The sequence below is a fragment of the Aedes aegypti genome, chromosome 2 (assembly GCF_002204515.2).
Source record: "Aedes aegypti strain LVP_AGWG chromosome 2, AaegL5.0 Primary Assembly, whole genome shotgun sequence".
NCBI lineage: Eukaryota > Metazoa > Arthropoda > Insecta > Diptera > Culicidae > Aedes > Aedes aegypti.
In genome coordinates this window covers 60,587,614-60,613,684 of record NC_035108.1, presented here as the reverse complement: position 1 = coordinate 60,613,684, position 26,071 = coordinate 60,587,614, and the positions used below count along the sequence as shown (strand labels likewise).

The following is a 26,071-nucleotide window of genomic DNA, read 5'->3' as shown; positions in this document are numbered from 1 at the left end:
CCTGGATGGATGGTAAACATCGCTCTGCCTCTGGGAGGAAAGCGCTACACCTTCATCGCTCTCAACCACTATACGCTGAGAAGAGCGCATGTAGATATGTAGATTGTTGGGAAGAAAGGACGACATCCATCGTTTTACGTCGTTTCTGCTTCCGACGTCCGATCACACGAACTCGAGTACAAACCCGGCAAACGCAAATGTAAGAAAGCAAAATAGCCACCCATAAATCACCCCCCATTATGAAACATTGCCGCTGACTGTAACTACTACATACTTAGAAGGAAAACCGGAAAAAATTCCGGCAGCATATGCCTTAACATGTAGTCTCACTCATGAACAGACACACGCACGTGACTCGAGGTCAAATCCCTTTCACCTACTCGACATCGAGTTCAACCGAACCCATCCAACCTCTATTGGGTTGCCATCATGAATGCACAAGCAGACAACCATGGTAAGAGTAACAGGACCTTCTTCACCCGGAAAGGGAATTCTTCCGACGCCTGAACCACATCATCAGAGCGGCTTTTCACAGGTTAGATTTATTTACCACTGGGAACCCTCTTCTGGTTCCAATAGATGGCAGCGTCGATGATGTTGGTCCCCCGGATGAAATCCACCGCAACAATGTTGGCCGTGGGACCCAGTTCTTCGTGAAACCACTTGGTTACGATTGGCGGAGTCAGCCATCGCAGGCTCCGGTATCCAGAGGACGAGTCTACGCTCTAACCAAGTGACTGAAATTCTGCTTTGACCGGTTTGTTAACAGATTTGGTAACATATCCACTCCTGGAAATCTGTATTGCTCCAAACTATTCCAGTATTGCTTCGTGCTAAGTTGCCTTCCCAGAATTTATCTGAAGTTTCACACAGCACTTGGTAATTTGAATAGCTGGCTCTAGACCAATGAATCAGGAATTATGTTTCCTGCCATTTGGGAGATTTGTGCCATCGCCATATCCCATCATCTACCCGAAGTAAGAGGATACAACTCAATACTTCGAACAATGGGTTCGAACAGCGCACTAAAAACGGCACTATAAAACACAAGAGCATAAAGAGGGCCTATAACTCATTACCACAGCGAGTTAAGAATAACAGAATGTCCTGACGATTCAGGCTACTGAAATGAGTTTCACTTAATAAGTGTTTAGCAAGTAATCAGAATTGCAGTTGCGCGAAAACTGGGCAGATACATATCAGATGATACGATGTTCCATAATCAGAATCACATCTATCATACACAAATTAGTCATCACGCTGAATATTTGCCATGTGGTAGTTAAGTCGGCAGTGGTCAGTCAACGCTCTGGCCAAGAGGCTGCACTTCTGCTTTGACAGGTTTGTTAAACACCTCGCCACCCTTGGAGATGGCTCAGTAATGTACAATTTTGTATGACGACACGACTCCAAACTATTTAAGTGATGAGTTGCCACCCAAGAATTGATTTGAAACTTCACCCAGCACTTAGAAATTTAAGTAACTGGCTCAGCGCCAATAAAATCATGCAATGCTCCATTGCGGACCAGCTCTTCGGCCAATTCATCTCCAGCAATGGAAGAATGGCCAAATGCCCATACAAGTTTTACATAGTTGACTGAATTCAGTTCCTCAATTTGAGTTCGACTTGCTATAATAAGCTTCGAGTTGACCGAGCTTTTATAGCAGCCTGACTATCTGAACAGAAGTATATGACTTTCTCATTACGCGCTGTTGGAGTGCTGATTGCACTCCACACTTCCATGAAAGGAGCCATCAGTATATGTATCAGTATATAGTATATTGTTTTATATACTAATTTTCAAATAGCCAGATGTCCGTTCTTCTCATGATGGGGATTGTGTAGTAAATATCCTGTAAGAAAATTGACAAGCAATTTTAAGATCACTTATAGCAACGACAAATTTGTCCCAATTCATCAAAACAAGAAACCAAGAAGTGTCTAGATCAACAATTAACTGCATTATCTTCAGTAAATCCAGTAACGATAAACGAGTAAGCAAATGGGCTATCGGATAACAGCCCCTTATGAAATCGGGTTGAAATTCATAGATTTGCCTTATGAAATCGAAATTTGAAAACAAAAACGTTTTCGCGGCAACCTGGGATCATACCAAGAACCTTTCGATCGATTGGCCCGTGCGTAAACCACTAGTCTATCTACGCCTTGAAGTGTAGTGAAGCTAAAACGATACATAAAGCGTTCGTATTGCAATAATCGTGCAAAATATATGAATTTCGATAGTCAAATTAACTGTGTACGATCTCATGAAAGATTTTGTCTGGTTGTTCTCTCCAGTAATTTTGCTTTAATCAATGTTTTTGGCACCAACTGTCATTTTGTCTGAAATATTTCCTTCTTTTAAACATACGCTGTTCTTTCAGATAATATCCTTACATTTATTATTCGCATTGCTCATACTATAACACTGGAATGAATTTCTTAATTCAGCAAAGCTTTATCTGAAACCCTTCCCTTATTTCAAGATAATTGTAGAAAATGAGGCATTAAATAATCAATTGTGAAAGCAGATATCCACTATTATTTTAACTCATTCGTCCTAATGACCCTTTGATTAGGCTGATCCGTTCGGTCTACCTTAATAGCATATCTGCTACGAGATTCCATAAAAATGATGATAATACTCCTCCTTGGGGACATCCGCAAACACTCAATTTTAAAATCGCAGCTTAACGCTATGTCGATGACGGTTTTTGAGCCTTTAATAAATCCAATTGGCAATCATTGAAGAGTGCCTACCTTCAATATCCAGGAAAAACCCCATGTTGGATTGGCTGATCTGTGGCGATTTGAACTCAAAACTTGTAGCCTTCTGAGTTATTGGGTCACCAAGAGGCTAGGTAGCTTAGTTGGTAAAGCTCTCGTCTGGCATACAAGAGTCCTTCGTTCGAGTTCGAGTTCCAGCCGAGCACGTGGATTTTTCTCATAATATAAATCCATCTTTACCACGCGTAATGAGTTAATTAATTTTATTAGAGTTTTGAAGCAATTCTTGGAACAATTCCTGCAGAAAACGCTGGAGACATCTCTATAGGAAACCCTGAAAGATTTCCCTAGAGTAATTCCTGAAGGAGTCTCTAGAAACATCTGTAGAGAAGATTATCTAAGTAAATTATTGAAGGACTTCTGGAGGCATTTCTGGGAATCTATGACAAAAAGTCGAAAGGACAGAAGGTCGTAAAGACAAAAGGTCGAAGAGCAGAGAAGAAGAAACAAAAGGTCTAAAACCTTTTTTCAAAGAAGGAAAAATTGTCCACCAAGCAAATCATTATCGACCTTTTTCCCTTTCGACTTTTTGTCTTTCGACCTTTTGTCCTTTCGAAGTTTTGTTTTTCTACATGTTGTCTATGAACTATCTATGGAGAATGCTTGAAGGTGTTCCACGAAGGAATCCATGTAGGATTATCTGGAGAGATCCTTGGAGTAAGTCATGTAGCGATTTTCCTGATGAAATTGTTGAGGAACCCATTGATGAATTTGTGAGTCATAGAACACCTGGAAGAATTCCTGATGAAATTTCTGGAGGAATTCGTGGTACAATCTCTGAACCGATTCATGGACAAATTGCATAAAAAAATCTTCGGAATAATTCATGGACGAATCTAGAGAGGACTACAAATGGATATCTTTGTATATATCCGTGGAGTATTCCTTGAAGAGATTGACCTATTGTAACTGCTAGAACAATTCCTAGAAAATTGCCTGATGATATCTCTGCAAGAATCTTTGTAGAGATTTATCTAGAGGAATCATTGGAGTAATCTCTGAAGAAATACCAGATGAAATCGCTTGAACAATCCCTGGAGAAATCTCCGTAAAAATTCCGGAGTATTCCTGGAAGAATTCCTGAATTTCCTGAAATCTATAAGGAAATCACTGCAGACATTCCTGCAGGAACTCCTTGAGAAATCTCTAATGAAAGAAATCTCTGTAGAAATATCCCTGCCAAAAGTCCTGGAGGAATTGCTGAAGGTAATCATGGAGCCCTATCAGAACCGGTCTAAATTGTCTCATGGCGAACAAAAGTTCAAAGGGTTTCCCCACTGTAAGGATTACGGTAGAAATTATCTTGGAGGATTTTCTTGTAAAATCCCTGGACGAATCTCCTAATGAATTCCTGGAGAAATGTCTGGAAGAGTCTCTGGAGATATTTTGAGAGGAATTTTCAAAAGTTTTCTAAATTTCCATAGGAAACCTTTGTTCTAAGATATCATCAGAGTATTTTACTCCATGATTGTCTTATTAGATCCTTTTCCTGAGATTTTTTCAGCAGATTCTTGCGAAATGCATCCTAAAAGACATCTAAACGTTACTCCGTAGATGCCATGAGATCATTTTTGATATTCCATCTAGGGGTTACATCTTGGATTCTTTCAGAATTAACATCATAAAAATTAAAAAAAAATGTAGTACCAGTGAAACATCTCTCAGATCTTTTGAACTATTTTTTTAAGTCGTTCAAAATACTGACCGAAACATTCTGACAAGTACCTCTTGAGATTCTTTTAATCTAACTTCCTGAAAATCCATCAGCAAAGAAGTTTATTTCAGAATTTCTGAAGTGAAATTTTACGTTATCTATAAATTTCCTGCCTGAGTTAGTTCCGAATGCATCTCTAGAGCAAATTCGGGTTTAATTCCTTGTGATATATTGTCAAAAAATATATAAATTTATAGAAAAATCGAAGCATTAATTCTTCTGAAAGTTTCTGCAGCAAATTATCAAAAAAATTGGTTCAAATTCTGAAGGATTCAATGCAAACGCGCAGCTATTCAGCAAGACCAAGCTGAGGGTCATGGGTTCGAATCCCACCGGTCGAGGATCTTTTCGGGTTGGAAATTTTCTCGACTTCCCAGGGCATAGAGTATCTTCGTACGTGCCACACGATATACGCATGCAAAAAAATGATCATTGACACAGTAAGCTCTCGGTTAATAACTGTGGAAGTGCTCATTAGAACACTATGCTGAGAAGCAGGCTCTGTCCCAGTGGGGACGTAATGCCAGAAAGAAGAAGAACGAAAAGCTGTTTTTTTTTTCCTACGATGCATCGCAAGCCCCGAGTTTTTTTTATTATTATTATTTCTTTATTTGGAGCAGGGAAAAGCCCCTGGGAGTGGAATGTCCTTCGAAACTCCTTCTCCCAAAGGCATAAAACCTCCTCATCTTTTCAAAATACATTGTACATAACTACACTTCCAGTGAGAATGTTCAATTCTCTTTGAAGGAAGCGTTATACCTAACAACTACTATTTTACAATCAACTTACAAAACACAAGTATATAATACAAAATATGATTATTTTATCCCAGGCTGCGATGATTTCGTCGGTTGTGTCGAGAAACGGCTGGGTCTGATACTTCCTCTAGATCACCTCTCCTACAGTCCGATGGACAAACGGTTTATAGACGGCTGAATGTGGACGTTTTCGCTGGAACAATTAATTATTTATTAGGCGCGCAGCATCACTTGCTTCGGCCAGACATATACCAGTCTCTTACCTGGAAGAGCTGAATTTTCCTCTCAGCCGAAAGATGAGCGGTTCACGGATGAGGTCTTGTCATGAAGGGCTAGATTCTCCTCTCGGTTAGCGGGCCAGCGGTCGTTGCGCCACTGGAAGAGCTGGGTTCTGCTCTCAGCCGATAGATGAGCGTTCCACGGACGACTGTTCGCAGCACGTTATGATTGGCGGGGGAAGCGGTCGATATACATGAAGAGCTGGATTCTACTCTCAGACAAAGGATGAGCGGTCCACGGATGAATCAGAAGGCTAGATTCTCATCTCGGTTGGCAAGCAGGCGGTCGATGCGCCTCTGGAAGAGCTGGATTCTGCTCTTAGCCGAAATATAAGTGGTCCACGGACGACTGTTTGCAGCACGTTGTGGTTGGCGGGGAAGCGGTCGATATACTGGAAGAGCTGGATTCTGCTTTCAGACAAAGGATGTGCGGTCCACGGATGTATCAGAAGGCTGGATTCTCCTCTCGGTTGGCGGGAAGGCGGTCGCTGCGCCTCTGGAAGAGCTGGATTCTGCTCTCAGCCAAAATATAAGTGGTCCACGGACGACTGTTCGCAGCACGTTATGGTTGGCGGGGGAAGCGGTCGATATACTGGAAGAGCTGGATTCTGCTTTCAGACAAAGGATGTGCGGTCCACGGATGAATCAGAAGGCTAGATTCTCCTCTCGGTTGGCGGGAAGGTGGTCGATGGGCCTCTGGAACAGTTGGTCAAACTGATTAGGCGCGCAGCATCACTGACTTCGGCTAGACATATACCAGTCTCTTACCTGGAAGAGCTGGATTCTGCTCTCAGCCGAAAGATGAATGGTCCACGGACGACTGTTCGCAGCACGTTGTGGTTGGCGGGGGAAGCGGTTGATGTACTGGAAGAGCTGGATTCGTGCCTCTTAGCCGAAAGATGAGTGGTCCACGGACGACTGTTCGGAGCACGTTTTGGTTGGCGGGAGAAGCGGTTGATATTCTGGAAGAGCTGGATTCTGCTTTCAGACAAAGGATGTGCGGTCCACGGATGAATCAGACTCCTCTTGGTTGGCGGGAAGGCGGTCGATGTGCCTCTGGAACAGTTAGTCAAACTGATTAGGCGCGCAGCATCACTGACTTCGGCTGGACATATACCAGTCTCTTACCTGGAAGAGCTGGATTTTGCTCTCAGCCGAAAGATGTGTGGTCCACGGACGACTGTTCGGAGCACGTTGTGGTTGGCGGGGGAAGCGGTCGATCTACTGGAAGAGCTGGATTCTGCTTTCAGACAAAGGATGTGCGGTCCACGGATGAATCAGAAGGCTAGATTCTCCTCTCGGTTGGCGGGAAGGCGGTCGATGCGCCTCTAGAAGAGCTGGATTCTGCTTTCAGCCGAATAATGAGCGGTGCAGTTTGCCCAAATATGCTACAATCGGCAGTTTCCGGCACATGTTCTTTAACGGTTTTCCATAATGTTGTGTTTCTCATATTATGTATCTGTCCACTACAGTACGTATTTTGGACTTCACTGCAAGTTTGAATTTCCTCGCGTTTTGCTCAAGCTTCAGAGCAACTGGTAACAACAAACTTTCATTGAAATAATCCTGAAGTTTCATCAAATCCTCCTTCATGTGGCGCACTATGTCATTTGGGTTTGTATTTTTATACGATAGTGAGGTATCATCCACGAATAACCGTGGCTTCCCGTGCAAATTCAGGTTTGGTAAGTCGTTTACGTATAGAAGAAACAAAAGAGGACCGAGATTGCTGCCTTGTATAACGCCAACCGTTAATCCACGTTGTGAGCTAATTGTCCCATTTACATACACGAACTGAGTTCTTCCGGTGAGATAGCTGCGTATCAAGTTGTTAGGTGTTCCTCGAATTCCGTAGTATTCCAATTTTTTAAGCAATATGTCATGGTCGATAGTGTCGAAAGCCTTCTTTAAGTCAAGGTAGAGTACCCCAACCAGTTCCCGAGAATCCATAGCTTCGTAGACCTCGTCGATCAACTCACTAGTTGGATTGTGCGATATTTGCCAGAAAACCATTCGCCAGAAAACTATTCGCCAGAATGACATTCGCCAGAAAGTACCATATGCCAGAAAACCATTTGCCAGAAAGTACCATTCGCCAGAAAACCATTCGCCAGAATGTACCATTCCCCAGAATTTACTATCCCCTAGAATTTTTTTTATTTTATTTTCAGGTAAACCAAGTTTGCAATTGTAGAGCCTTGAAAAATGTGTGAGATTATGTTGGTTAGTATACTCAAACAAGTACAGGATCTCTTGGACACAATCTACGATTGACTTAGTGAGCCAGCTTCGAATATCCATATTCTAATTGTTGGGCTAGGTACATATTATGAAAATATCGATTTCTAGAGCGTTCAACGATCAACATCAATATTTATAATAATCAATATCAATTATGTTTAAAATTTATATGTTTATTTGAAGTTTTATAAATATGAATTGAAAAAGCAACACTTAATACTGGGGGACCGTGGAACTAGAAAGAAACAATAGAATTACAGTTGCATTCATTAGAAGCTGCTTCACTATGAATGAAAGATACTGCTTATTGATGTAAAGTTCAATACTTAGCATGACTGATAGCATAGTAAGTTTTTTTTTAATATACGTTGTCCTTGTAAAATGGCATTATGGTTTGAAAGGCTTCACAAGACGTTCACCCTTCTTTTCAGCATAAGCTGTTCTTCAAAGTTTTGCTGCTTCTTATGGACTAATTCATTTAATATTTACGAGATTTCAATATACAGTCATCTGTCCCTTACTCGATATTCTGTATCTCGATATTTCCCCTAACTCGATGGAATGCGCGGTCCCTTCAATCTAGCATGCTTTGATACCTCTGTAAGTCGATGCCCCTCTAACTCGATGTTCCCTAACTCAATACTATCTGTTTCAGTTTCCCAAGTAAGTTTACCTCTCTAACTCGATATTTTCATGAAAAGTTCCAAATATCCTCCAAACGTTAATAAATTTCATGAATTTGATTATTATGATTAAATTGATAGTAAAATTAAGATTTACTGCCAATTTCTGGGTGCTAAAATTTTTAATTTTTGCTGATCGCTAATAAAGTGTCACATAGATAAATGTGGTAAAATTGTATTGTTTTTCGCGTGAAAATAACTATTTTGAATGCATTTTGTCAAAATAATATAAAGTTTAAAATTTGAAAAAAATATGTGTTCTGTATCTCGATACCGCCCTTACTCGATGGTCCCTTCAACATCGAGTAAGGGAGAGTTAACTGTACGTTGCAACTATCGTTCTACAGATGTTATAGCATGAGATTATGCTATTTTAAAATTATTAAATTCCATCTTTCTGTTTTTTCAGTTTCAATTATTTTTTTTAAATATTATTAAGTTTTGCAGGGAATTATGGGTTGGAATATTTCACAAGTATTGCTCCCTTCTTTTCATCATAAGCTGTTCTTAAAAGTTTTGTTGCTTCTTAAGGGCTAGTTCATTGGATATTTACAAGATTTCGATATACGTTGCAACTATTTATGCTGTAAGTTCGATGAAGTAATGAATGCCTCCTCTCGCAAACCAAATTTACATTTACTATAACATTTTTCAGGAAGAGGACAAATAAGACAGTTGTAAAATTAATAAGAACATCCTATGTATGGAGAATGGAGAATTCTTATTTGCCAAAAACCATGTCAAGTAGCGGTAACCAAATACTCTTTTTTGAATACTTTTTCATGTACTGAAATTTAGGTGATCATTATTACTAAAAACCTTTTGGTCTATTTTTACCCGAATGTTGTTCCCTCGAATATCATTTCCCCGAACGCCAGACACCCGAATGACACTTTTTCCTGCAATCCATTATCCCGAATGACCCAAAATTTGTATGGATCGTGGTATTATGATAGAACCACCCACTTCGACTCCCTCTTGAACGAACACGTGATTCATGGACGGCCCCAAAATAGATGCAATTCAAAATGGATAAGAAACAATCTTCAGAGACAGAGTGGTGAACTAGAAAGAACGATAAAGAAAACAAGAAAAAATGCTGAGTTCGGAGAAACTTTAAAGAACCGCTGATCAAAAAAGAAGGGTGTATTTCATATGAACCGTTCATCACCCTGAAATAATCAATAAGTACTGATAATTATGAGTGCCAAAACATTTTCGAGGAAATAGGCCACTTGAGAAAACGGGGTATTCAGGGAAACGACATTCGGGGTATCGATATTCGGGAGAAAGTAGCACAACCCCAATAAATTGTCAATTGACAAGCAAAAAATATCTGGTAGTTGCACGAGAAATTCTGTATAATACAATATTCTGAAGAAGAACAGCTCGCGGTGACAGGAAATGAAATTTCTTAAAACTAGGTTAAACAGCTTAGAATATTGTATCAAAATCTCATAGCCAAAAATCTCGTGAGAGATGTAGAATAACAGTGTTATATTGTCTTCGCTTTGTGCACTAGCAGAAAGCTTAAAATGAGAAGAACGAGATAGTTACCGTACTTTTTGTTCAATTTAGTGCTTTCGAACATGTGAAAAGTGGCACAAGTCAAATATTGTGACGGCCATCCTTGGATTCCGAGATGTTTCATGATCAAAATCGACAAGAAAAATAATTCTGGGGAATGGTACTTTCTGGCGAATGGTACATTCTGGCAAATGGTTTTCTGGTAAATGGTACATTCTGGCGAATGGTTTTCTGGCAGATGTCATTCTGGCGAATAGTTTTCTGGCGAATGGTTTTCTGGCAAATATCGCACAATCCACTAGTTGCTGTGAGGGTACTGGAACCTGTCCTAAAACCGTACTGATGGCTGTACATGATATTGTGCGTACGCAAAAAACTTAGCAACCTCGTTGCAAGTAGTTTTTCAAATAACTTGCTCAAGACAGACAGCACAGATATTGGTCGGTAGTTATTGATATCAGTTTTGGATCCTGATTTGTGGATAGGCGTCACACGTGCTACCTTTAAGCAATCGGGAAAGACTCCTGTGCTAATAGCTTGATTGAAGACATCGCGAAGCAATAATGAGAAAGTCCGATGATGATCTTTGACGAATTTTATCGGTAAACCATCTGGTCCACTGCTTTTATTGACATCCAAATTTCTTATCTCGACCACGACCTCTTGCTCACTTGCCGGACGCAAGAAGATTGAAGAATTGAGAGGACTAAGCGAATTGTATTTGTTTATGTCCTGGCGACTGTTAATTGTTGAGGCAAGCTGGGGTCCAATAGTACTGAAGAACTTGTTGAACGCATCCGCCACTGGACGCCCATTTGTTATCTGATTATCCATCATCAGCTTAATCTCTTCCGAATCATCAGCTGATCTTCCCAGAACTTTGTTCAAATGACTCCAATTTTGTTTATGGTTACTGCTACGAAATAGGTTGCCATAGTACTCCTTTTTACATTTGTCCTTAGCTCTTTGTACCAACTTAGACACACGTGCTAGAAGTTCCCTTGATCCACTTTCAGAAGGGCGTCGCTTGCAGTTGGCCAGAACGTTTTCCTTGATGCGAAGTAACTTCCATAGATCGAAGTTCATCCATGGGCAATAGCCTTTAATTTTGGCTTGCACAGCCACTTTCTTCGAAAATCGCTCCTTTAGACTTTTGTACAAATCGATCACTTTGCATAGTCTTTCTTCAGCAGATTCATAGACCAGTTCTTCGACCGCAGTTTCAAAGGCTTCACCTAGCCCTCGGGTGTTCACGATGATCTTCTCCAATGTTCGCTTTTCAATTGCCCTATGTAGTTTAAAGGTCGATAGGATTGGGTAGTGGTCACTTATATCCGAAAGAATAGTCTCATTGACTACATTGCGCCTTACTACATCTGAGCAAACTACGTGATCTAAGATGTTGTTACTGGCCGGTCTCGTCGTGTATGTATTGGTGACTTCAAAATTATAACATCTTAAAAGATTATTGTACTGTCGGACTACCGAACTGCTCTGATGATTGACCGGAATGTTTACATCACCTACAATGACACAGGATGCGTCGACTCCATGTCCCATGCATATTCCGTCAATCATTGCCATGAAACGCGTCACATCGTAAGACGGTGGCCTATAAACTGCATGCACATGGAATGGCGAAGACTCTGCGTGGATGACCAGATGGATGTGGTGTTGGCCGTCATCATGCTCATTTTTCTGTAAACTCAGTTTGATCGTTTGTTTTACATAAACAGCAATCCCACCACTGGACGAGTCCGGGCGACAAGAAAAAAAACTACGAAATCCGTCGATATTGTACAGATTAGTGTGATTCTCTTTTAGCCACGTTTCTCCAACAACAACTATATCCACATTTCCGATGTATAATGAAAGAATATCTCTAATTTTATCAAATTTACCCATACAATTCATTCCTCTAGCATTTATTTGCAATATTTTTAATTGTTTGTTATCTACGTTTACATTCACATTTTTATTTAGCTCCGCAATTGTATAGTAAAAAAAGTTCTTGTTTACATAGTTACTAAACATTATAATATAAAAAAAACTCAGATATGACACACACAAATTTTTTTTAACGCTTCACATCTGCAGACGTTTCGAGGCCGGTTCTTGTACAGGAGATGAAGATGTTGATCTTTCTTTGGACGACGAGTTGAGCAACCGCTTCGCTGACATTTTCTTCAAATCTTCAATCTGTTTCTTCGAACCAATTTCCTCAATTTTTCCACCGTCCTGCCGCTTGATGAGTATCTTTCCGTTTCTTCCTGGCCACACATACTTGTAACCCATTGATGTCTGCAGTTCCTTTGCTTCCTGATATAACTCTCGTCCAAACGCTGTCAGTTCGTCTCTGATTACTACTCGAGTACTGAATCCACAAAAAGAATCACCTAGCTTCGACAGTTCTAGCGGCCCGTAAGCTCGTTTCAGCTCAAACAGCTTTTCCTTAATTGACGCAGAGCCAAACGTTACTAGAATCGGGGCACCTTGAGTATTACGGTTCTTCCCAAGGAGACGACGAGCACTACACACGCTGTTTTCATCGAGTACGGAACCAACGATGTTTCCAAGTTGTATAATCAACGCCTTGGGATTGTCGTTTTCGAGTATAGGACTACCCAAAATTACTGCATTACACGATATCATGCCACGGTTAACTTTGTCAAGCTCATTTTCCAGTTGGTCCAGCCTCGACGATACGGAATTTTGCTAATTTTTCCAGCTTCCAATTTCTGCTCGCATCCTTTCATTTTCCGTTTTCAGCCCGTTTAGCTCCTTTTTGAATCCATCGAAATTCTTCTGCAGCACGTCGAACTGTTTTGAAAGAAATTCTTGCGACTCCTCGATTGCCTTAGACGTCTTCACCAGGGCATCAATTTTGTATGCATACTCTTCGAACGCTAGCCGCAAGTGTGCAGATTCTTGCTTCGACTCTCTTACAGACTGTACGAGCAGTTTGATTTCGCCAATGATCTGATCGTAACCATTTGTGTCCCGGGTCGTACGAGCGAACATGTCGGCGCAGCCTACAGAGCAGTAGAATGGTCGTTTCTTGGCTTTCAAAACAGCGTTCCCACGTAAATTCTTGCAACGAAAATGCACTGATTTAGCACATTGGACACACTCGATGATCCTCTCCAGATTATCTTCCAGTTTACCACAGATGAAACAAACCACTTTATCGTCGTCAATCGTTTCCATAGTTGTAATCATCAGCAGCAGTAAACGTACGCTAATCCTATGCTGCTATAGAAGTTGTGTTCACTGCTCGACAATAACAGCGAATGCTAGCACCGGCTATCCACACAGTGCTGATGCGTATGATAAGCTATACGCAAAGGCGAAAACCAACTTGTTGACAGTAGCTTTGTGGATATTTCGCCTCAGTTTTTTATGAAAATGGTTGTTTATCGAAGATAATGATATCGCTGCCAATTTATGGATGGAATTTTCTTCGATTAGCAAGACGAAATTTACCTCAAATGTGCGTTGGGACCCCAGCTGCCGTTCAACACTAATCGTATCTCAGCCACGTTGGAATTACGGAGATGTATTTCACCACTTTTTTTTATTATAATTGTAGACTCAAATTTTGTATTCAATCTTCTCACAGCCGTGTTGCCAGCCACTTCACTGTTGACTTAAACTTAAATGAATAAGAACAAAAAAAATCTCTTCATTAATTTCTAGAGGAACTTCTTCAGAAGAACTTTGGGAAATATTTTTAGATGATCCTTTCAAGAAAACTATCAATGTAATATTTAAAAAGCAATTAGAGGAATTCCTGCGTTAAGATATATAGAGCTATTTATAAGTTTATTTTAAATAAATTCGAAAAAGCACTATAAAAATATTCAAGAAAAAAAATACTCTAGAGAAATCCCTGCAAGAATAATTTTAATAATTGGCAAAATAATTCAAGAAGAAACTTTCAAAAATCCTGATGCTAATTCTAGGGAAATTCTTACCTTAAGAAAAGATTCCTGTAAAAATACTCTACAATTTTCAGAAAAAATTGCTGATAAGATTTCAAAAAGTTACTCCGAACTTTCTTTAGAATTTGTGCAAAGTGCTTCAACAAATCGATGAGAAATCCTAAGACAAACTACTTTAAGATAATTATTGGCTTTATTTAATATGTTTTTTGTACTTAGTTAATGGAAGAACTATTTACAAGAAGTCTTGTGAAATTGTTTAGTGTAATCTGTCAGATAACGATTGAAAAACCCAGGAGCAAAATAAAAAGAGTTTTTGAAAAATCCTTTAAAAGACTTCTTTGGGGATTTCTCGAAATTTTCTCCGGACGGTTTTTTGATGAGTCGCTGGTTCCATTTCATTACAATCCTATAGAGAAAATTTTCAAATCAGAAGTCATTGAGGATATGTTACTGCATTGAGTTGTTCAAAGCAGAATCTCCAAATAAAAAACACAATAGCAATTTGCAAAAGATTTTCGAAAATAATAATTAGGAGTCATTAAAAATAACTTAATTCCGATTATAATTCCTGGAACGAGTTCAACATGGAAAACTAAAGAAAAAATGAAAACAAAATGTAAAAAAATTCCATTAGTTGAGTCATTGGATAAATAATGCTGATTTTGTTTTTTTTTTTTCGATCAGTCATGAGGGACACTGCCTTGCTGTCCTTCTCTTGCTACGCCCATGGTGTCTACATCTGGATAAAAAATCATAAATTTTGAGCTGTTGCATGATGGAACGTGATGGTCTGAAAATGTCCACATCACATCCTACCGGAACGGGTTCCGCAATACTCCGACCAAATCTAGTTGTTGGTCATCTTGGTGCTCTTGTGAATTACAATGAAAAATCATTTGAATTTGAACCATCGTACCGTGCATGTGTATAAACTACTGAATATAATATGTACAATTTCCTTCTGAAACAGGTTGTAGGTGTCCTTGTGCTATTGTGCGCTTAGTGACTATACTACAAATACTGTCCACAGTTCTATATTGGGGTTTCATATCTTTTTTATAGAGCTAAAACAACGAAAATCGGTTCAAAAATGGATTTTTGAGAACGTTTCAAAGTAATGGGTCATTTTGATTGTTAATGCATAAAGTGTAACTGTTTCTTAGTGCATTAGGAAGGTTAAGCGTGTACCCTAGATGATTACATGAGCATTTCTATCATTGTCTGTAACCAATGGAAGTCATTTGATACGCAGCGTACAACAACTCGTTTAAAATAAATTCATAATGTGGTCAGAAAATGAACAATAGACGTATTTTCTATCGAGGTCATCAACTAACTTAGAAATGAGTAAAGCAACGATCGCGTAATAAGTCACCGTTACACCTTGGTGCTTCACAAATTTCGTTTGCAATTAGTTTTTTTTTCACCCGTATCCCAAACCACTGCACGGAAAAAAGGTAATATTGATTATTAACTCTTGATGCATCCTAAAGCTCCATATAGAGTAACAGTCCTCTTCTCACCCGGGGATTTCTTTCAACGACTGTACCGTATCATTAAAGCAACATTGAGTGAAATTTTCACAGGTCAGATTTATTTACCACTGGGAACCCTCTTCTGGTTCCAATAGATGGCAGCGTCGATGATGTTGGTCCCCCGAATGAAATCCACCGCCACAATGTTGGCCGTAGGACCCAGCTCTTCGAAGTACCACTTAGTTACAAACCGATTGACGGAGTCGGCCATCTTCCGCAGGCCACCGTACCGATCGGTGATTATACCCCACGGATCCGGGGTAAGCTCCGCCATATCCGCTACTGGACGGTTCGTGAAGCCGTAGAGGTAACGTGTGTGAATCTTGAACAGGAAACTTTTTAGCTCTTCCAGCGATTGGACGTCACCCCACTTCTGTTCGGCCGATCGCCAAACCACATCCGGATAGGAGCGCATGGCGTACTCGTGGTCGTAGCACAGGATAACTGTTTTGTTACGCGCCCAGATTTCCGATAGGCGTCCGTACCAAGTGATGGACGGATCCGCCATAACGTCGTGGAGTGTTTCATTCAGGAATTGGATCAACTTGTCGTGGACTTCGTACTGTTTCCCGAATCCAACGGGGAACTCCTGAACATCCACGATGATGATTTCGTTCGTCTCCAAAGCGTAATCCCGAATCTGGTGGAGAATCTGCTTCAGGGGATGTAACCGTGAGATGCCATGATTGGCCCAGAACTGTGGATTGGACACCTGGTAGTATCCCACCCGAAGGTCGATATATCGCACCCCTTGCAACAGCTGCTTCCGGATGTCGTCTTCTTGCGTGAGGGAATACTTTGTAACTATGTTTTCCTGATAGTTGAGGCTCTTCTTGTACGAGGCAGAATCGTGCGTTCCCGGTATGAATAGTTCCCTCATGCGAAACTGACCCACGTGCGACCGCAAATCGTTCATCCAGGTGGGATACAGTTTCATGCAGTGCTCAGACAGAATGGTGCCGTTGGCGTTGATGAAATACGCATAGTACCCGTAGCAACTGGTCGTGATGTCTGCCTGATCCAACCACTCGCGGTTGTAGATAATATCTGAAAAAAAAACGTAAGAACGAGAGGAAGTTAGTAACACATGTCCGGATGAGTCACTTTGCTAATTGGACAAGATTGACGTGGCAGTGTAATTAGAAGCGAGCTCGTGTGCCGCCAGATGCGGGTGTGATTCACGGTGATTCGTTTCGCTGACGCGCTGCTCTGAGTCAGGTGGTTCCCACGATGCAGATTTAGAATTCAACCTGCTCGTGCCTAATTAGCGTGATGTGAATCGAATTCAATTAAATTTCACCCAATTCAAAAGCGAAACTAAAAGTAAATTAACGCAAAAAACAGTCCACTAGGCCAACCACAACAATCAGAAATCTGCAAACCACAGCCGGTTGGAGTCGATGCTAATTAAAAATTGATTCCCACCCACGTTGGGCAACCATGGGCGCAGCCTAAGAGGGCTAGGGGGCTATTAACATCCCTCGCTGAGTGATGAAAAAAAAAACAATATTAGCTGTTTAGTTACAAAAGTTAATCTAATGTTTGATGTAAGTTTTTCATTAAAACTGTCAACAGCATTATTTAAAAACGGGCAAATGATGCACTTATTTTATATTATGAAAAAGTTTAAAACTTCCTTGGAGTCAAAAATAAAAATTCTGGTGAAGACCGCACAGAAACATAGTTATAAAAAAGCATCATCGAATTCCAATGTATCTAGCATGGAATATGACTTAGAAGTATTTTACGGAACTTTAAAGCTTTCTGCTAAGAATCTTGCTAATAGAACTACTAATTCTTCGAAGCATTCAACTTCAGGAGTACCTTCAAGTATGTTCTAAGAAGAATTTCTTTTAGAAGAACATCGGATTTCTTTAGTGAATTCCTTAGAGAATTTTTTTTAATTCCTCTAAAAGTTGTTCCATAAATTCAACATTGATTCTACAGAGAATTTCATTTATTTTATTTTTATATTTTGAAACAATTATGCCCTTAAGAATCCTCTAAAAAATCATTTGAGAAATTATTTTTCAAAAAGGACATATTTCAAGGAATCTTTGTCTGCGTAACTCTCACACTGCACCTACAAAGATTCTTCCAATTTTTGCACATTTTTTTCAAACAATCAGGACTCAGGAATCACATCTTAAATATCTTTAGGGGTTGGTTAAGGACCTTTCAGGAATGATTTGAAGCAAATTTAATTCTTCTCCCCACAAAATTCATTTATTTTTAACATATATCTTCAGTATTATTTGAGATATTTCTTGCATTCTTGGTATTGATAATCCTTCAAGAATTTAAACTTGCATATATGAACAAAAATCTCTCCAAAAATATATTCTCTCGAAATTCTTGATGGAATGTTACTAGAGACTCATTGAAAAAAGCATCATCAGTAATCTCCTTCGTTCCTCAGAATTTTTTCAGAAATTTTACCAAAATACTTTAAAAAACGTCCCAGAAGTTTACATTGTTTAACCCGTATCCGCTCAGCAAGTGAAAAAGAGTTAAAATTGCGATCAATATGACTATTCCTGACGGATTGTCTTCCATTTAGTTAGAATGGAATTGCCTGGATGCCTAGTTTTTCAATCATTATTGGGTCACTGGGTCAAGTCGGATAACAATGACCGCAACTTCTGTTTCAATCAGCTTTTACCCAACTTATTATTATAAATCTGACTCTGAACTCAACTTGCTTTTGTAGTGTCAACTACTGTGCGGGAGTAAGCCCACCGTGCGCACCACCACTGCTACGATTGACCAAGAGGACCTTGCATACCGTTTACTTCACGACCGAGTAGCTGTCAACGATCGGTAAAAAACCGAACAAAAACAAATTGCAAACGGAACAGTTAAAACATGCGTTTCTAATTCTAAATTTGTTATTCTAAGACACGAATTACATTAAATTGTTAAAATTGTATTCTTTGGATTATTCTATGAATTTGTAAGTACATACTACAACACAACATGCAGAAAATGGAATGAATTAACATTTATACAACATATAGACAGATTAAAACCAACATAAACGTTACGGACAGTGACAGACAGATTAAAAGGAAAGACTAAAAACGTAAGTCACATTAAAACCTAAAAATTGAAATTGTAAAACTAATTTAAATAAAATTTACAGCTTAAAGCATTCTCCTATAAAAAGCGAGTGCTAAAAAGGCGTCCGAAACATTCCTGCTGTCGCAGCCACCGTAACAAACTTTAAGGTTTTTATCCTCACAAAGTGAGCACTTCCAGACGCCAGGTATGTCTGAATCGACAAAGGAGCCGGACAAACCGCGCGGTGTCATCCGACAGCTGACGGAGGAGGAAAGCTTAACAGCCGGCCGTTGTCCCCTTTGCGACCGCCCAGATGTGGCGGATAAATGGATGGTGCAATGCGATCTGTGCGAGAGATGGTTCCACTTCTCTTGTGCGGGGGTGAACGAGAGTATCGCCGATCGCAGTTTTGCGTGCGTTACTTGCGGCCTCAAAAACGCAAGAGAATCCACAAGATCGCAAACCTCCAGTACCAGCTCAACGAGGAGGCGACTTGAACTCCTACGATTAGATGAGGAGAAGAAACTGGAGGAGCAAATGCTGGCCGAACAAGCAGAAGAAGAAGCTGCTCTACGGAAGAAGGCCCTGGAAGAGGAAATGGAGCGACGGAAAAGGATCATGAAGGAAAAGCTGGAGATCGTGAAGAGCTACCTCAGCAAGAAGTACATGGTGCTGCAAGAGGAGGAACGGTCAAACGATGGTAAGAGCGGGAAAAGCCAATCTAGCACTCGGAGTAAGCGCAGCGACGTTGGAAAGTGGGTCGAGAAACACGGAATGGCCATGGCAACTGGATTCGGGACAAATCAAGTTCCCAACGGTTCCACGTCAGTTACCGGAACTGTCCCAAAAACAACAACAGCTGGAATCTCGAGTGGTGAGGGTGGTGCAATACTTCCGACGACGTCTGATGTCCAAAATAACCCTGCGGCAACCACTAGCTTGTATGATCACGAGAATATCGCATCGTGGGGAACTCTGGTGCCTCATTCCGGCCAGAACCCAGCAGTTCCAGCCTCGATTGGATCTTCATCGCTGCCGACAACTGCTAGCACCCCGGTGCATCAGGGACAGATTCCGCGTACCGTCAATTTCCTCGCGGCGGTTGACATCTCTCCTCCAACTTCAACGCAGTCAGCCAGACTGCCGGCACACAACATGGATATTTCTCCACCTAACGTCGGCGAAAGGACTAGAGCGGATCTGGAACGAGAGGTTCACGAGTTGCAGCTACAGTTAGCTCACATGAAGCGGGCTTCGTCTAGCCAGTATCAACCATGTTCAGCCCCCGGAGGCAGCGGAGTGTCAATAACAGCAACTTCTGGTCTAGGTAACCCCACAGACGCAGGTATGTCCAACTTTCATGCCCCGGACTAAGATGCCAATACAGTAGGTAGACAGGCGCAAATCCAGCGCAGTTATCCAGTAGGGACTCAGGCTAGAGTTAGTTTTGCTACACATTGTACCTCACAGAACACTGTATCGAATTCCATTTCCATTCCACACTGGAACTCGATGGTTTCGTCAAACAATTTACCGTCTTCCCGTTCTGGGTTTTCCAATCGGTCATGGCAGCAGTGCGAATCAACTGATCCAAACCCGTTCGTCGCGAGTACAAGTGTACCAAATCCGCTTTTGGCAAGTGGTATAAGTGTTCCGAATCCAATCAATCAGCAGCCTTTTCCGATTGGCGCTCTATCCTATCCGTTCGTCGCGAGTGTACCGAGTTCGCCGGCGATCCTGTAGATTGGCCGTTGTTCGTAAGCAGCTACACCAACTCAACGCGAATGTGTGGGTATTCCAACGACGAGAATCTGATGAGACTTCAACGCTGTCTGAAGGGAAACGCAAAGGATGCAGTTCGAGGACATCTCTACCATCCATCGTCGGTACCCCAGGTAATGGCCACCTTGGAAACACTCTACGGCCGCCCGGAACTGATTGTGAAGTGTCTGACGAACAAAGTCTTTGCCACTCCGGCACCGAGAGCGGATAAGCTGGAGAGTCTAATCAGTTTTGGACTCGTCGTGCAAAACCTCTGCAGTCAGCTTCAGGCTATGGGTATGGAAGTTCATCTGTCGAATCCGTCACTTCTCCAAGACCTTGTGGACAAGTTGCCAAACAATATCAAGCTGGATTGGGCGATGTATCAACGACAGATTCCAGTTGTAGATTTGCGTGCCTTCGGGAATTACATGGCGACGATCGTTTCTGCAGCCAGTAATGTTACGCTTTATGCAGAACCGCTGCGAAATCCGGAGAAGCCGAAGGGAAAGGAAAAGGGCTTCGTAAACGCTCATCTGACGGAGACCGGCCGAAAACCTGATCGCGAAGGCAAGAAGGATGAAGTCGGCGCGAGCGCTACCTACAAACCGAAGCCGTGTCTGATGTGCAAGAAGGATGGACATAAAGCGAGAGACTGCCATAGTTTTAAACAGTTATCGTTGGAGAATCGTTGGAAGACCGCTCAGCAGTTAAAACTGTGTCGTCGCTGCTTGATTCCCCATGGCAAATGGCCGTGCAAGGCCACAGTTTGCGGCGTCGGTAACTGCGAAGTGCGTCACCATAAGCTACTCCACCCAGGAGACCCAAGTCATGCAACTACAACAGCTACAGCGTCAGCGAATAGTCAGTCTACACCATCAGCGATCGTGAACGTGCACCGTCAGCTTCCGGGTCCAGTTCTTTTCAAGATTCTTCCCGTAACTCTTTACGGAAAGCACACATCAACCAACACGTTGGCATTCCTCGACGATGGATCATCGCATACGCTGATTGAAAAGGACTTAGCGGACGAACTAGGAGTTGAAGGCGAAGTGGAACCTCTCTGTCTGCAGTGGACCAGCAGCATCAAGCGAACTGAAAGCGAGTCCCAGAACGTTGAGCTGGAAATTTCGGCCGCTGGAACGGATCGTAAGCATCCACTGGCTTATGTACGAACGGTCGAAAGTCTGGATCTTCCCCCGCAATCATTGCAATACGAAGAGATGGCGCATAAGTTCGACTACCTGAAAGGACTACCCGTGGCAAGTTACGCTACTGCCGCACCGCGTATCTTGATCGGAGCCGACAATACTAAGCTGTTACTGACGTTGAAAAAGCGAGAGAGGAAGTACTGCGAACCAGTTGCGGCAAAAACTAGGCTGGGCTGGACCATATACGGTAAAGCAGGATGTATTGGTGCCTCATCCGAGCATCGCCTGCTTCATGTTTCTGCTCGCACATCCGATGAATAGCTGCACGACGCGGTGAAAGACTTCTTCTCCATCGAGAACGTTGGTGTGGCTCTAGTTCCGCAAGTGAAAGCTGAGGAAGATCGAAGGTCCCGTGAAATCCTTGAAACCACAACTGTTCGTACAACCTCTGGACGATTTCAGACAGGCTTATTGTGGAAGTTCGACCATGTTGAGTTCCCCGAAAACCGGTTTATGGCAGAGAAACGATTAACGTATTTGGAGCGAGGCTTGTCCAAGAAACCGGAGCTGTACGCGAACGTCAGACAGCAGATCCTCGACTATCAATCCAAAGGATACGCACATAAGCTCACCGACGAAGAAGCTAGCAGCAGTGATCCCAGAAGTGTCTGGTACTTGCCACTAGGTGTGGTGCAGAATCCGAACAAGCCCGGGAAAGTACGAGTTGTGTGGGATGCAGCGGCGAAGACTAGCGGAGTTTCTTTGAACTCCATGCTGATGAAGAGCCCGGACCTTCTCACATCGCTACCATCTGTGTTGTTCCGGTTTCGTCAGCGAGAGGTTGCCATCACTGGTGACATAGAAGAAATGTTCCACCAAATCATGATTCGGCCGGAAGTTCGCCAAGCACAACGCTTCTTCTGGCGGGATAATCCAGAGGATCAGATGCAGGAATTCGTGATGGACGTTGCAACCTTTGGGTCGACATATTCGCCATGCTCCGCACAATATGTGAAGAACAAGAACGCTGAAGAATGGAAACAAATATACCCGAAAGCCGCATAAGCCATATTGGACAACACCTACGTAGACGATTACGCGAATAGTTCGGATACAGTGGAAGAAGTAGTTCGCGTAGCGCTTGAAGTAAAGGAGATACACGCTAGTGCCGGATTCGTGATCCGAAATTGGCTCTCAAGCTCTGAACAAGTTCTTCGACGGGTCGGGGAGCAAAGTTCGGAATCTGCGAAACACTTCATCGTGGAAAAGTCGACCGATACGGAACGAGTGCTGGGAATGACGTGGCTGCCAGAAAGCGACGAATTTACGTTTGCACTCAAGCTGCGTGCCGATGTACTACAACTGTTGGATGAGGAGATCACTCCAACAAAACGCCAGGTCCTGAGAGTCGTCATGAGCATTTTCGACCCCCTCGGGCTCGTTGCGACGTTCGTCGTACACGGCAAGCGCTTGATTCAGGACATTTGGAGAGCTGGTGTGGGCTGGGATGACCCAATTCCAGAACAGCTAGCCAGTCAATGGAGACGTTGGGTGGAAGTACTCCGTCATCTCAACCAGGTGAAGATCCCTCGCTGCTACTTCCCAGGGTACGAGCCACGCAGCCTAGACAGCTTGGAACTTCATGTGTTCGTCGATGCGAGTGAGGCAGCGTATGCTTGTGCAGCTTATTTCCGGATAGTCGACCGCGGACAAGTGCGTTGTGCACTTGTGTCCGCCAAAACAAAAGTAGCTCCGCTGAAACCAATGTCGGTTCCTCGGCTAGAGTTGCAAGCTGCGGTTATCGGCGTGCGACTAATAAAATCGGTACAGGAAAACCATACCCTACCGATCAGCCGTCGTATGATTTGGGGCGACTCGAAAACAGTACAATCCTGGATTCGGTCAGACCAACGGAAGTACTGGCAGTTCGTGGCATACAGGGTCAGCGAAATCCTCAGCGAAACCACTTTGGATGAGTGGAAATGGGTTCCAACACGACTGAATGTAGCGGATGAAGCCACGAAGTGGGGCAAGGGACCTAGCTTCCAAGCCGACAGCCGTTGGTTTGTTGGGCCTGAATTCCTCTACGAGGAAGAATCCAAGTGGCCAAGCCAGGAGTTCTCACCAACGGACACTCCGGAAGAAATGCGTACGGTTCAAGCTCATCATCGAGTTCCAGAGTCTCTCATCGATTTTCAACGATTTTCTAAATTTCAACGGCTGCTGAGAACAATGGGTTACGTCCTACGGTTCGTCGATCGTTGTCGAGGAAGAGCAAAGAACGATATCCATGGTGACGATGTGCTCTCAAAGGAGGAACTTCTGAAAGCGGAAGCCATGCTGTGGAAATTAGTAGGGGAAGGGGTGGTAAAATGAACACCTTAAGGAAATCATCTTGTTTCTGATGGAAAAACGAGAAATTTCTATATCTATATCGCACAACATCAAAAATAGGGATGTTATATATAGCAGCGACATGGATTCAGAGCAAAATAGCTAAATTTTTACATATTTTCATCGCTATCAAAAAGCGATGCAATTGTTCATTTTACCTGCACTATGAGGGTAAAATGAACAGCGGTTGGTGGTAAAACGAACACCACGCAAATAACGTGAGCAAAACAAATATTTCTGAAAATTTTCATTGCCCCACTGAAAATACATCGATTAATGATTGTAACCCATTCAAAAAGAATTCTTAAGGTATCAGATTTGACATCATATAATAACGATATTCACCTCACTGAAAAACCTCTAGTCTTCCGAGCTAAAAGTTACGTCAGTTCTAATTTTCAAACGTGGTTTTCGAAAATCTTAGTTTTCGATGATATTTTCACTTCAATTGACCTACGTATCAACTCGAACACTCAGATTTATGCTCTAAATCGTCCGTGCGTGATAAAAATTCATCGAAATTTGTTTTTTCTCGGTAAAAGGCACGGTGTTCATTTTACCACCCCTGTTCATTTTACCACCACTTCCCCTACAAGCCGAAACGTATACCGTGGAAGTGTCGACGATACGTCGAAACCAGGATCTTCCACCAGAACAAGCCAAGCGGTTGGCAAAGGGTAGTCCTCTACGGAAACTTTCAGCGTTTCTTGATGATCGCGGTGTCCTGCGTGTCGAAGGACGGATTGGAGCAGCTAAATTCGTTCCCTATGCATCCATGTTTCCTGTCATACTCCCAAAAAAGCATCGCTTCACCGAATTGGTCGTCAAGCTCTTTCATCAGAAGTACGCGCACGGGTACAGGGAAACTGTAACCAACGAGATTCGACATATTTTCCACATACCTAACTTGAGGACCATGGTCCGAAAGATAGCTACGCGATGTTTATGGTGTTCCGTATATCGCACTATTCCTAAAGCACCACGAATGGCTCCCCTTCCAGCAGCTAGAGTGACCCCGTATGTCCGTCCGTTCACCTTCATCGGTATCGACTACTGTGGGCCTTTTCTGATCCGCATCGGAAGGAGTAACATGAAACGATGGGTCGTACTCATAACCTGTTTAATGATACGGGCCGTACACCTGGAGGTGGCCAGCACCTTGACCAGTGAATCGTGTAAGATGGCTCTGAGGCGGTTTATAGCCAGACGAGGCGCCACGCAGGAGATATATAGCGACCACGGCACGAACTTCGTGGGAGCGAGTCGAGAACTAAGAGAGGAAGTATCGGCGGTAAACCGCGACTTGGCTGAAACCTTTACCAATCGTGACACCCAATGGCGTTTCAACCCTCCCGCTGCTCCACACATGGATGGTGCCTGGGAACGCCTGGTGAGGACGGTGAAGTCTTCGTTAGAAACGCTATCGGTCACCAGAACACCGGATGAAGAAACCTTCCAGACGCTGCTAGTCGAAGTCGAAGGAATCGTCAACTCCAGGCCTTTGACATTTGTGCCTCTAGATACGGAAGATGATGAAGCGCTCACGCCCAACCACTTCCTCATGCTGAGCTCAAGCGGTGTGGTTCAGCCGATGCAGATGGCAGTAGATGATAACGGACGGAAGCTTAGAACCAACTGGGATCTAGTGCGGAATCTACTGGACGAGTTCTGGACAAAGTGGATCAAGGGGTATCTGCCGATGATCTGCCGTCGTACGAAGTGGTTCGACGACGTCAAGCCAGTTGAAGTTGGTAACCTGGTGGTCCTAGTTGAAGAAAGTGCTCGAAACAGCTGGACACGCGGAAAAGTAGTGAAGGCGATCCCTGGCAGCGACGGCAGAGTACGGAGGGTAGATGTATTGACGGCTAAAGGAGTTATTCAGCGACCAGTAACTAAAGTGGCGGTGCTCGATGTGACTGTTGGGAGTACGGCTGAGGATGACCAGCAGCAATACGGGTCGGGGAATGTGCGGGAGTAAGCCCACCGTGCGCACCACCACTGCTACGATTGACCAAGAGGACCTTGCATACCGTTTACTTCACGACCGAGTAGCTGTCAACGATCGGTAAAAAACCGAACAAAAACAAATTGCAAACGGAACAGTTAAAACATGCGTTTCTAATTCTAAATTTGTTATTCTAAGACACGAATTACATTAAATTGTTAAAATTGTATTCTTTGGATTATTCTATGAATTTGTAAGTACATACTACAACACAACATGCAGAAAATGGAA

General features: G+C 42.5%; 1 protein-coding gene across 1 annotated transcript in view; it reads right to left on the bottom strand.

Moving 5' to 3' along the window:
• Positions 1 to 15,506: 15,506 nt before the first annotated feature.
• The window catches only part of LOC5569450 (PI-PLC X domain-containing protein 1), a 28,129-nt gene continuing 17,564 nt past the window's right edge, over positions 15,507 to 26,071 (bottom strand). The window contains exon 3 of the mRNA XM_021840967.1: positions 15,507 to 16,516. Coding sequence (XP_021696659.1) covers positions 15,528 to 16,516 — 989 coding nt within the window. The 3' untranslated portion in view covers positions 15,507 to 15,527. The remainder of the gene's footprint in view (positions 16,517 to 26,071) is intronic.